Below are 13,598 nucleotides of genomic sequence, written 5' to 3'. Positions count from 1 at the left end.
CTGCTTGTGACAAGCTACTCAGAGACCAAGTCACAGCCAACCTCCAGACCAGACCACAAACATACCCTTCATGCTGTACTTCTGGCACTTCGAACAAGCATCACTGGCAGCAACCACAAGATACGCGGATCTCCTTTCACTTCCTTTCTTATTCTTTCACACCACGCTCCCCCATTACCAGGCTCAGGACATTCGCTTCCTTGCTAAGGTCACACACAAGGCAAACCCTCTCAGCTGCCTGGCCCAAAACACACCTGGAGACAACCTGCCCCCCACCTACCTACCAAGCTTCACGTGTGCAATGCTAATAATGTCCAGACGTCTTCTCTTGCACTCTTACGCTGCTGACTCCCACACCTCATCCACCCGTGTGACAACGCAAGCACCTCGGGCAGAAGTATCGTGCCACTGCATTCTCCACAACCCTATCTTCTCTCTCCCACGTCCCAATAATTGAGTACGCTGAGGCCCTTGTCTGGAATGTGGTTCTACCATGGAGCATTTGCTGGTTACAGCGCAGTGGCCTTACACCGGAGCCAGCTCTCACTCAGGTTTCCAGGAGACTTTTCTGGATGCATTTCAGGATTTGGATTGCTTTAACTTTCAGCACTTCTGTAAACTGAAGACTCCTCTCCCAGAACTTTTGACCTTTACTGGCTTTTGTGGTTCTCCTTTTACTTCCTAAAAATCACAGCTTAGTGTCTCATCGCACAGTCATCCTCTGCTTCCTCCTTTCAGTAGATGTTTCCCAACACTTTCTGTACTTCTTAACTTCCTTTTGTTATTCAAGGAGGGAGGGGAAGATGGACCTTGTAACAGACAGGGATTCACTGAAGTGCATGCCCATGATTCACATCTTCCCATTTATCCAGTCTAACATTTCGCTAGCTATCATTCCATACTTTGAGTTAATCAGGGAGCAGCAGCTTTGATCTTACTGGCATCTTGCTCCTTTCCAGCCTACTCTCCACACTGGGACTATTCAGTTTTCTGACATCAGCACCCTTCCTTGTCCCCCCTGCATATGCAAATGCTCCCTTTTAAACCAAAAAAAAAAAAGCAGCTTTAGATCTTTCAGCTAATAAGATTACAGTGTTCACATTCACTCCATGTTCCCAATCTGTACCAAGCATCTTCTAACCCTAACAGTTTCAGGTTTGTCTTCTGCATGGCCTCTTATCCACAGAGGAAACTCCAATCCTGACCACCCCTGCACTGACACAGCCAGTTCTTCTCCTCCTCCCTACCGTTGTCCAAATAGGTGCCTAATAAAGCCATGCGTCATTTGTCAGCAGATAACCATCCTTTCCTCAATGCATACCGAGTCTTTATCCATATGTCAGCACAATATATAGCCCTGAAAAAAAAAAGTTTTTCACAAGTCTGGGTAACACACGTATTTACTACTGCACAGGAAAAGAAAGGACATAAGAAACACACACTTGTCCTTTTTCCAGTATAGAATGTTTTAAAATTAAGCCATTTATTGCCTGTTGATAAAACCTGATTGACAAAACTGAAATTAGTATGTAAGGGTTGAGGTAAGAGACCAGTCACTTCATAACTTTCAACATATCTTACAGTTTCAAAATCTAAAAGGCAACTGCACTTCCCAATCTGTTTTCCATTTCAATCACCTTTTTTTTTTGTAGAAGAGAAGTCTATCCTCTTCCATGCCTTCACTACTACCCACTGAAAGTAGACCACACAGAGGGAGCAGTCAGTCATTCAGACTATATCTTCATTAAATACCCTTCTTCAGGCATCTACTGAGCACTTTGACCCCTACTTTATCTCAGGCATCACCACTTCCTCACTTCTCTTCCAAGCCTCTCACCCATAAAGGTCAAACCAGCATCTCACTACCTCTCTTCTCCTCTAGTACATCTTAGTCAAGAAGCCAAACTCCTGAACACTTGCCACCAAACAGCCACTTACATTTATCATTTATGTAACTACTCAGAAATTAAGCCTGTAAGTTATTGCCAGGATACATAACAATGTAAAGCTTGATCATTGAAAACTGTCAGTAAAACTAAGCAATGTGCTGCTTCTAAAAGGTCTAAGTAGCACTAATCAAGTTATTCTCAGCTTCCTTATCCCATCAGACTGCCAAGGCATCTGTTACATCAAGTCCTATTTCTAGTCACTGTCTACCATTCATGCATTAGTAGCACATTCAGCTGAAGTCATCTCTATTAGTTCATGCATTTAGGTTTGACCAGGAAAGCTGCGTGACTGCTATCTCACGTATCATGGCTTGCTGTAACAAAGAGCTAAAAAAAACCACCACAGTTACACGTTTTGTCATCACTCTGCTCTAGAAAAGAAACTGAAGTTTCATGCTTCTGCGTAATACAGCTACACCAAATCCAGCCACAGATACAAAATATAATGAACTGGGTATTTTATCCCCAGGACACTAATTGTAGTCAGTTTGCAAGGTTTCAGTTTACAACCTAAATCAATGGCAGAACTGAGACTCATTCTGCATGTGCAACATCAGCGGTACAGCCAGTTGTCCTGGTTGTCATTGGTCGTAACACAGTATTTCAGAATAAAAGCATTGCAGGTTTCCTCCATGTAGCTAATATATTAAACAATTCATTTAGATTATTGATTTTTCCCCATTCTTGAACTCTCAAAATCAGTTGACTCAGCAGAATTGCCTTGAAGAAGCCCAAGTCATGCTTAATGTGGTCACCAAGGCCAGCTTTGTAAATACGCAATCCAGTGTTTTACTAAGACTACTTTCCAACCTCCCAAAGCAGTGCATTGTTTCCAACAAGTACCAGAAGGAAAGTAAGTACTTCACTGAGGCAACTGCTGCTGTGCAAGTAATCAGTCGCTTATGGTAAGGCTCTTCATGCAACTTCACTGACTAGCCCATGTTTTCCAGGAGACTTGAGGATAATAGCCATTTTTGTTAATGCATTCTTAATGCAGTCATTTCATCTGCCATCACTCCATGGTCAAAACTACAGGTAAGTGGCAAAAATAACCAGCTGCCGAGCATATGAAACCGTAAGACCATGTTACATGCAGTTACTTATACATTCCACAAACATGCTATGAATGCTATGATTCCTATCATTGATCACTGAATGTGGGTTGATGCTCTGCAAACTTCAGGCAAGTCAAAATATCAAAGCTCAATGTAGAAACCAAGTATTAGTAAAACTCACAAGATGTTCTTGAGAAGGGTATGCTAGAAGTCAATCTGATGGAGAGACTGCATGGCCATTGTGTCCACCATATATAGCTGAACATGGGTACACAGAAAGAAAAGAAGCCACTGGTATAAAACAAGAAATTAAGCTTAAAAACTTAAGGAAACAAGTCCAAGAGAGACAGTGCTGGTAAAATCCTTTAACAGAAAACATTTCTTTTAACACAACATTAAAAACAAAAATAAGTAGAATATGTGCAAACTTGATCCTCTACTGTATTACAGGCTGCAAACTTGTCTCAGACTTTATAAAACAGTTTATCCAATTTTAAGTGCCTCAATGGTCAAATGTTCTTTATTTCATTACTCAGTATAAATTAAACATTGTAGTCAGCTGCACAATTCCTGCACAGTTCCTGCACTGTATTTGCATTACCACCGGCTGTCAGTAGCCAGTTAGCAGTTAAAGTTGGCGTGCATACAACAAAGTGTCTCATTTCTTAGAAGTCACACAGCTACATACATTTGATTTTCCTAGACTTTAAAATGATTGTTTGAATGTAATTGACTTTTGGCTAAAAAAATAAAATAAAATAGACACAATAAAGATGTAATAACGCCTGTTTCTTTGAGTTTCTATTATGCCACTTCTCCCCCACATATTTTTCCCAACAACCCCATAACATATTAGAGGGGCCTGACACCAATTAACAATGAAAGATGACTTAGGCAAACAGGCAAATTGATAACTATAAAGCAGGACAAAAGGTAAGCCACCTGAGTTTTTAGCACATTAATTCAGTAAATGAGCTTCTGATTTATCTGATCAGCTAGCTCTACTAGCATGAACTTAAATTTACTGACAGGTTTTGCTGCATCCTTCCAATTAATGTCAGACCTTCTCAGCCATTGCCCATGCATTTCCAAAGCAAAAATTACCAAATATTTCAAGACTGTCAAACACATTCAATTGCAACACGGAGGAAAGGCTTAGAGGAAAAAAGATTAAGGCCGCCTTCTTAAAGGGTGTGACGGTGCACATCACCAATTACCTTAAAATATACTTTAAATGCAGTTAAGGATGGCCCTCTTTCACAGTTCATTTTTCACTTTTCAGGAAGGTTTAATAAGTATAGGTAAGAAGGCTACATTGAGAGACACTTCAGCCTACACTGAAATTGCATCAAATCGGAAAAGGTCTTTTGCACGGCCACTACGCTCCTACAGCAGGCCTTGTATCAGTTTGAGTTAACCACAAAGCAATGCTCTTCCCTTAACCTACTAGCAGAAGGCTATGCTCCTCCGTTCTGTTTACACGTTTGTAGAATTAAGGGGGGGAAAAAAAGCTCATTTTTGAGATAGCAACTTATATCACAAGTTTTCCAGACCTTCATAGCGGGGCGAAGGCAACGAACGCTGGATGCATACGGCCGCCCCGTCAGAAGGCATCGCAAGGGCACCACTAAATCACGGTAATTGGCACGTAGCTACAAGGGGAACGCACACCAGCACATGGCACCAGCCGACATCGCCAGCGATCCAGGCCACGGGAGGCCACGAGGACACATCAAGAGCTGCGTGCATATCCAGCTGAGAGAAGCTTTTTACACAGGTAGCTTCAGATAGTGAACCAAGAAGAAAAACTGGAAGTTCAAGGAGACAGATCTCCCAGCACAACAAGTGTAGTTATTGGACAGTGCTCAAGTATTCACATGCTGTCAGGCTGACTGCATTCCAGGCAATCAGAATTTGGATTAAATCTGTACCCTTGCTGCACATGAAAGCTTTTTAAAATTTCAAATTAGTTCCTGTCACAGACAAGCATATTCATAAATTAGGATAGCTATTGTCAGTTAAAATAGTTGGGTCCTTTTTCTTCCCTTTCTTTTCAAGGAGCAGTAAATTCTCCTGCCTAATCCCCAAAGAAAACCAGCTAAAGAGAAAATAAGGGGTGTCAGCTGCATTCCTACATTACCACAGTTTGCACAAATGTTTTGCTACAGTATTACAAAACTTCAGGATTTGTCATGACATAACTAGATTACCAGAACAGCAGGTGACATTAAAAACCAAACCCATGCAGACACGTCTTATAGGGCGCCAACCAACGTACCTCATCCTTCACCAATGAAAAACGCTGTATGTGATAATACACTTCCTCCAATTAAGTTATTTTTTTTTCAAGTTATAACTTTACCAGAGTCTTATGTAAGGGCTCAATTTTAGCAGATTAAAAAAGAGACAGCAAGTGCTGCAGCACAATACAGTAACTAGCTACTGATTTTTAAGGAAAAACAATTTGTCCAGTGCTGACTTCTGAATAGCTTCAGCCTACCCTCACAAATATTGCTTTTAATTAACCATTCGTCTCAAAGTACAGAGAGAGACAGAGAGAGAGAAAAAGCTTCAGTTGCTGGCATGACAGCTGGCTCAAATCCAAGAATTGCTACATACCAAAACATCTGATTGTATACAGAGATGGAATCACGTTCTTAAACTGAAAGCAAGCTTTGAAAATGGAAACTGTTTTCTTGCAAGTGAGGAAAGCCTTGAAGTTAGGGGGAAAATATGAAACATGAGAAACATGAAAACTGACCTAAAGTGAATAATGACAAATTTTGTTAGGTCAACCCCATATAAAACTTTGATTATTTTTTTTGTTGTTTTAAAAATTGTAATGGGCGTTGATTCACCAATCATTTTCTACTTAGAAAGAACTCATTTCTAGAGCAGTAGTGACACGCTCCTATTACAGATCTATCCTACTATTTATAACTACATGGAAAGGCTCTATGAAGTTTTATTTCCACATCTTGGAAGCACTGTAAAACGCTCACTTTCTCTTGAAATCCTGATTAGACATTTTTAGAAAAACTGAGTGAAGGCATGAGTTGACTTGAAGTTTTCCACATTTATTAACCTGGTCTTGAAAGAAAGCTTTTTTCCCCCTCCTCTTTTTTTTTTTTTAAAAAAAGGTTTCCACAGAAATTATTCAAGGTCAAGGATAGTACATCAGAGCACACATGCATACACACCAAAAATAGCTTGCGCATTCCCTAATTAATACATTGCATTCCAAATCTAACAAGGAAACTGGAATGCATTCAGATGTTTCTCTTTCAGGAAGAAATACTTGAAAATGAGTTTACTTGTTTCTGTTCCGGAACTCAGATATATTGGTAGTTATTTCTTAAAGCAAACTGAAACTGAAATCACTGAAGATATTTTCGCAAGACTCTAGTGGTCTTGGATCCAATTCAAGAAGAGTCCAGAAAAAAAGTCAGACATCATTTGTTTACTCCCCTACCACAATATTGTATTAACAAATTTGGGATTGCTTGTTTTAGTCATACATTCCTAACCAAACCCCAACATCAGGCTGGCTGCTGAAGAAACCATGCTTGTTTCTTTGGCATGCCAGGAGATAAACTCTGCCTGTTTGAGGAGGAGTTTAACGCAACCTTCTCCCCGTGGAAAAAGGTCACCACACATACCAGGACACCAACAAGTTAATGCAGAACACAATGTTTGTATCTCCACAAATGACAGTTTTGTCACATACCTTAATATTACTTGCTATTATTTTTTTTTCCTTTTTACTAAAGCTACATGTCCTACAAGATTCATCAACAAATAGATATATATTGTAAGCATTGTCGAAGATCATCATGTCTGCTACATGGTGCATTTCCAGCTTCGCTAGTAATATACCTGGTGTGTTTTTTATCAACGGAAAGGTGTTTCACATTATACTGCTGGCACTCAAACAATTAAACCCTCAGAGAAAAGAAATTACGCTTGTTTTACGTGCTCTACAGTTCCATGTTGTTCTGGGCAAAGATGGCCATGAAGGACAGAAGTGATTAACGGGAATCATCATCCACTAAAAGGACCTGAAAGTTGCTGATTACCATACATGTATATCCCATTCAGCCAGAATTGCAGACAGCAGTTACCAGGAGGGTCTTGTAAAGCTTCTCTTCCTGGTTAAAAATGGCTTCTCCTGGTTTCAAACGCAATCGCCACCTTGTAGCTCATACTTGTTTAAAAGAAAAAAAGGAAGAAAAAAGGGGGGATAATTAGCTGGAATAATAGATGATAAACGCACCTCTGAGTCAGAAGATAAATACTTCTCATCAAAAGAAAATCAGGAAAAAAAGTCCCAAGTCTTAACTTCATTTAGGAATCAACTAAAGAAACATCCATGGAGTTCCTAGCATTATTTTACACTTGAGAAATTCTACTTTATTTTTCTTAAATAAAGCATTTCGGTTGCACCCCTCTGATGACATCTCACCGAGGGGCTTCAGACAAGCAAACCCGCAGCTCCACGCTGATGACACTTCAGCTGAACCCTTCTCCCCCAGACAAGGTAGCTTTCCACCTCCCAACGTTAACATTAATTTCAGAGCTGCGGTAAGCACCAGTCAATTAATTCTTTACTTTGTTTCCCTTCCCTCAGAGTTTCTTCCCTCCAACTCACCCTCTTGCCATTCATACCTAAGAGGCATGACTACGGTGATTACAAAGCCTTACGCTACTGCGGAGAGGGCTCTAACACCTTAAAGGGAGACCCGTATGAGCAAGCAAGGTCCGTGCAGCACAGGCAAGCCAACCTCAAATTAGAGGCAGACGAGGATGTTCCAGGAGTACTTACACGGCATACCAAAAAAACACATCAGGTCCTTCTAACGCGGATGCAGCTCAGCGGCAGAGACGAGCTTCGGGCCACTACAGCAAGTGCAGCTCGGAGCAGAAAGTCCTCGAGCAGGGGGAAGGGGGCTTCTCCCCTTCTCCCCAAGCAGGGCATAGGGCTCTCGCCACGCCAGCTGCACTACTGAGGGATCGCACCTCTCGCTAACCCTGACAGCACCGCCGTGACGGCGGCACGGCGCTGGATACTAATTTGGGACTAACCTCAGAAACCAAATATACACTCCACCAGCTAAAACTGTCTGCTCGCTCCTGGCATCTTCATGAATTTGGCCAAATGAAGCACAGCCGATTTCTAATTTTCCTCCCAGATTGTTGTATTTACCCAGCGCTTTCATGTTTAGACTGCAACTTTTACTAAAAATACTTGGCTTGAAATACATGAAAAACACATATAGTAGAAAAGCTCCATTTTATACTGTTTAAATGGTTTGTTCTAAGAACATACCTTCTATTTTTATAAACAATCTAAAGAAATCTTTACATCCAGTTGAAAGCTATCAAAAAAGCTACAAAAACCAGTAAGTTACATGCAAGTACAATTTTGAAGCCAACTTCTCTGGAGAAAAATCCTCCAAAATGAAGTAATACTAATTATGATGCTAGGACGACCATTCGACTTTAAATGGCTAGTGGACAGCCTTACCACCTGATTAATAAGAACACGGGTTGTGCATATCACCAACGCGTCAACTCCCTTTTATTCTCTGCATTACACGTGTGAGACGAATTGGGGCCACGAAGCAGACGCACGTGAAGACTTCCAGCAGCATGTAGACACCAGGATTTTGAAATTCTATGGCTTGAAACGAGTTGCTGTGAAAAGATTGTCTGAATGTTTATGCGGGGCTAGACTAAGATGTAAAATTCAGAAGCAAATGGATCCATTCAACTACCACCAAAGTGAAATTTATGCGTCCCCCTCGCAAATCAAATCTGTATCCCCTGCATATAGTAATAGTGTTACAAGCAAGTCTCTTACAACTGATATGTAATAAAATGTACTTTGTCCAATAGCTGCACTTTTCCATAGTACTACAGTAAACATTTACAGAGTTTCCATTACTCACACTGCAAAGAACATAAGTTCACATTTATATGGCTGCTAAACATGCGCTTACACAAACTCCGCGCTAAATCTCCCTCAATGCCACACATTCAGCTGCGTGACACGGAGCCGATCCCACTCCCCACCCAACCTAACTCGCCCCGGTTGAGTTTGCTTTCAGTCGCACCTCCCTGCTCCGGAGGAGACCTGTGCCAGCGGTGTCCTCCAGCAGCCCGGCCACCCGAGCCATGGGACGAGCCGACGTGTTCGCTATCGATGGCTTCCACCACTGTTTTTTTCATGGCTCTCCAAAGGAGGCTCACATAAGGTTGGGAAAGGAGAGAAAATATATGTATTTTCAGCATTTGTTTGGAATGCGTGTAAGGGCTCCAGAAGCAGCAGTCAACACTTCAGTTGTATTTATGCATATTTTCTTTCTTCATGTTGACCCTTGCCAACATTACTCAACGCCCCTCCCCTTTAGGAGCCACACAAAAAGTTACTTTTTCCTTTCACAACTACTGACTGAGGCCTATTCCACCGCTGAAAGCGAGCGAGGCAAAGCCCACGCTGGGTGTCTGTCTCCTAGGGAAGATTGCATCTTTTATTTATCGCCCCTTGGCTTTATTTTCACAGTGAATTCCTGGCTTAAATGTAATCAGCCAAGAAACCCTCCCTATGTGCACTCCTGTCATTCCTCATCGCTTGCAAACAGAATCAAGTGCAAGCAAATGGGGAAGAAAAAAAAAAACTCAGTGCTGCCAACCAAACTAAAAAAGCCCTACTTCTGGTTTTGCCAGTCCTGAGGAACCACAGATGCGCCTCAGACCTTTGGAAAGGGAGAGAAAGCCAAAAGATGAAACTTATAAGAAAGTTAATTAGATTTAGAGAGAGGAGAGGAAAAAAAAGAAGCGATTGTCTTGGAGCTGAACTCCCTCTAGGCTGGAGGGAAGGGCAGCGAGCCTAGGAACGGGAACGGAGAGCTTCCCTTCGGGAAATAAATGGCCATGCAGAGCAGCCGGCAGGCTGCGGGGGGACAGAGCCCGGCACGAACAAAAGGCTCAGAGGACGCGCCGTGCGTGAAACCATATAAAAAAATGATGATAATAATAATAACAATAATAAAAATTATGAAAAGAAGATAACACACAGTAATTCACCAGGCTCTTTTGTCTGGCTTCCCCTCGGGGGCGGGGTGTGTGTGTGTGTATGTGTGGTTGGGGGGGGGGGGGGGGGGGAAGGAAGAGACGCAAATAAACATGAAAATGGGAACAAAGTGCCCGGTCGCCGCCTCCTCCGCGGGGCACCGCCAGCCACAAAGCGCACCCCCCGTGGAAGCTGGGTCTCCCACGCGTGTTTTGGGGGGGGGGGGGACGTCTCTCCTCGCCCCCCACCCCCCCTTTCGGGGGGGTGGGGGGCGAGGAGAGACGTCCCCCCCTCCCCTCCCCTCCCCTCCCCGCAGGAACAGTGCGCCCACCTCCGTGCCCCTTTAAAGGCAGGCAGCAGCAGCAGGAGGAGGAAGAGGAGGGAGCATTGTTCCAGCAGGAGGAAGCGCAGCCCCCCACCCTCCCCCCAGCGTTGTCACCGCTGTTGTCACGAAGCTCCTCGCCCCCCCCCCCCCAAAAAAATAAAATAAATAAAACAAAAATAACACGCACGCTGCGGATTTCGTGTGTCCACCCCCCCCACCCCCGGTCCCTCCCGCTCGCCGCTGCCCTAGAAATGCCTTTGTTCGCGGTTCCCCCCACACACCCTCCTCCTCCTCCTCCTCTTCCTCCCCCGCACCGCAGACCGGGGGGTCTCGCACCCGTTTTCGCTTCTCTTTATTTCGGAGCACGCCGCATTCCTCCCCCCCCCCCCCCCTTTAAACCCCCCCTCCCCAAGCCTTCTCCTCCCCGACCCCCCCCCCCCCCTTTCCCCAAACCCGCCCCCGTGTGCCGCCTTCTGCTGATTCATTTCCACCGGCGGCGGCTCCGTGTGCGTGTTATGTGTGCAAGTGAGCGTGCAAGGCGGGGGGCACCCCCTCCCCACGGCAGCCCCCTGGGGGGGGGGGCACGGCACGGCGGTGACCCGGATTACCGGGGGTGGGCGCTGCGAGGGGGGCAGAGCCCGGCGGGATTACCGGCGGTTAAAGGGACAGCACCGGGGGGGGGGGGGGAGGAAGGCGGCGGGGACACACGGACACACGCGGGGACACACGGACACACGCGGGGACACACGGACGCGCGGTGACTCACCGACTTGCAGGACGTTGTCCACGCAGCCGCCGTCGAGCAGCGCGATGCCCCTGCGGAAGGGCAGGCGGCTCTCGTCGGCGGCGGCCTCCGCGGCCCCGCCGGGCGCGGTGCCGGCCCCCCCGGCGGCCGCGGCGGAGGCTGCGGAGACGGAGACGACGGCGGAGACGGCGGCGGGGTCCTCGGCGCCGGTGTTGAAGGAGGAGTACATGCAGATCTCCCTCTCGCTGCGGGGGAACGACCAGTAGACGATCCTGCGCTGCACCGGCTCCGGGATGCGCTCGAAGCGCTCCTCCACCCGCTGGAACGGCCACTTCTCCGCCACCTTGCGGGCCGCGATGTCCAGCAGCGACTCGGGGCTCTGCGTCTTGCCCAGCGGCAGCAGCCCCAGCGCGGCGGCGGCGGCTGCGGAGGAAGGCCCGGCGCACAGCGCCCCGCCGCCGGGCCCCCCGCCGCCGCCCGCCCGCTGCCCCGGCCGGCAGCCCGGCCCGTAGCCGGGTCTGCAGCACAGGCGCTTGGCGGGGGGAGGGAGCTGTCCGCGCTCCGCCATGATCGCGCCGCTTCTAAGCGGGCGGCGGAAGTGGCGGTAGCCTATAACCGGCACCGGGCGGACGGCCGCCGCCGCCGCCGGAGGACACGCCCCCCGTGCCCTTATATGGCGGCGGGGGCGTGGCCAGCGCCTCGCCCACGGGAGGGAGGGGGGAGGCGAGCGCCCGCCCGCCCGCACACGCACACACGCACACACGCACACACACGCACGGCCCCCGCTGACGTCACGCGCTCGGTGTGGGAAAAAGGGGGCGCGGCCCCGCCCCGCCCCGCCCCGCCCCGCCGCTCCCCCCCCCCTCCCTCCCTCCCCGCTGACGCCGCGCAGGGAGCGGAACGCGGGGGCGGGGCCGCCTCAACCCGGTCACCTCTGCGGCGCGGGGCGCGCGCAGTAGGAGGAATACGGTAAGGGCCGGGCGCGTGCCGCGGGGGGGGCAGCGCACCGCGCGCAACTCGCGACATTACGGTAGCGGCGGCGGGGCCGGGCCCCGGCGGTGGGATGGCGGCCGGGCGGCCCGCAGGTGAGTGCCCGCCGCCGCGCCGCCGGGACCGCCGGGGGGGGGGGCTCGGCCCGGCCCCGACCCCCGCGGGGTGCCCGGCCGTTAGGTGGGGGCCTTGTGGCGCGTTCCGAGCCGGAGCGGCCGCCCGGTGCCTCAGCGGGCGCCGGGAGCCGTGCGGTAACGGCGCCGTGCCTTGGGAGCAGCGGGGAGCGCCAGCAGCCGCGTGGCTGGCCTGGGGGTAGCACCGAACTGTTCCACCCGCAGAGATTCCCTTTGTCTCTAGGTACCGACCCCCCCCCAGCTCCGTTTTTATTCGTTTATCCGTTGGCGGGGCGCTGCGCCGTGCTGCCGGGCAGCTGGGGGTCGCCGTGGGCGCCCCTTGTGCGGGCGGCCCGCTGGCCTCGCGTACCGGGCTCCCACCGGATCGTGGGGGTGCTGAGGAGCCTGAGCGCTCCCGGCAAGAGGCGGGCGTGCTGAGCTTCCTCTTGCGGCTAACGTGGCGCTGATTCCGGTGTGTCCGGGATCAGGGAAAAGAAACGCCTGTCGCGGTGAAAACTTAACGACTTTGCGATCGCACACGGCAGCAGAGGGAAAATGTATTTAATTTTGTCCCCATCGCTTAGTCGTTGCTAATAATTTTTCGCATCTTGAAGCAATTTTTCTTCTACGTCGCTCTAGCACTATTTCTGTTTTAAGCAAGCGTCTAGCGAGTCAGTAGAAATGCTCTTCTAAATTGGGTAATGGCTGTGCCTTAACAGGTCTTAGCCACCTGCTGCAATAAAAATAACACGTTGGTGCTATTGGAGGAATTCTTCCTGTCACAGCAAAGAAGCTTTACAGTAAAAATTGAGGAACAAGAAGAGTGAGAAGTACACCAATGAAAAATAGAAATTCCCTAACAGGCAAAAGTAGCCCGTGTGTCTGTTACCTCAACTTAGTCATTCTTAGGTCTTTTCAGGTCTTTTCCATTATCAAATTCACTTACAAAATCCAAGAGAAAAGCCCACAGATCCACTTTCTCCATCCATCTACCACTCAGCAGGAATAGCTACTTCCCACTAAGTCTATGAATATTAATAGCTACACGGGGTGCTATTGAAGCTTTTTTCTTTCCTGGGCTAGGAAGTACACGAAGAGGTAATGGCATCTTTGCTTTTGAAATTATGCCGTAAGCAACAGCTACGCTTCTCCTTGGGCTCCTTCTGCATCGATGTAGCAGCGTAACAGCTCACAAATTATACTCTGAAGTTCCTTTGTCCTGCCAGTATTGCCGCTTGAGCTCCTCAGCTTTCTGAAAGCAACCAGAAGGGTGTGTTAATTCCAGGAAAGAAATTAAAATGTGCTAAAGCTTAACCGTATATAAATTTGTAGTTAGTTTCTCTTTCAGT

At 47.7% G+C, this 13,598-nt stretch overlaps 1 protein-coding gene across 8 annotated transcripts in view; it reads right to left on the bottom strand.

Annotated features, from left to right (window-relative positions):
- The window catches only part of ZSWIM6 (zinc finger SWIM-type containing 6), a 115,002-nt gene extending 103,254 nt beyond the window's left edge, over positions 1-11,748 (bottom strand). The window contains exons 1-2 of one of the 8 annotated variants that reach the window (XM_066988945.1): positions 8,529-9,077; positions 7,081-7,208 (exon numbers count right to left, since the gene is read on the bottom strand). In XM_066988945.1, the coding sequence (XP_066845046.1) occupies positions 7,081-7,087 (7 nt within the window). In that variant the 5' untranslated portion in view covers positions 7,088-7,208; positions 8,529-9,077. Of the gene's footprint in view, positions 1-7,080; positions 8,507-8,528; positions 9,078-9,117; positions 10,128-11,167 lie in introns of those variants that run through there. The other 7 variants (XM_066988948.1, XM_066988946.1, XM_066988949.1 and 4 more) reach the window with 7 other exon arrangements.
- Positions 11,749-13,598: the final 1,850 nt, after the last annotated feature.

Source organism: Anser cygnoides, chromosome Z (assembly GCF_040182565.1).
Source record: "Anser cygnoides isolate HZ-2024a breed goose chromosome Z, Taihu_goose_T2T_genome, whole genome shotgun sequence".
Taxonomy (NCBI): Eukaryota; Metazoa; Chordata; class Aves; order Anseriformes; family Anatidae; genus Anser; species Anser cygnoides.
Note: the sequence above shows the minus strand (reverse complement) of the source record. Positions and strands in the feature narration are given on the sequence as shown.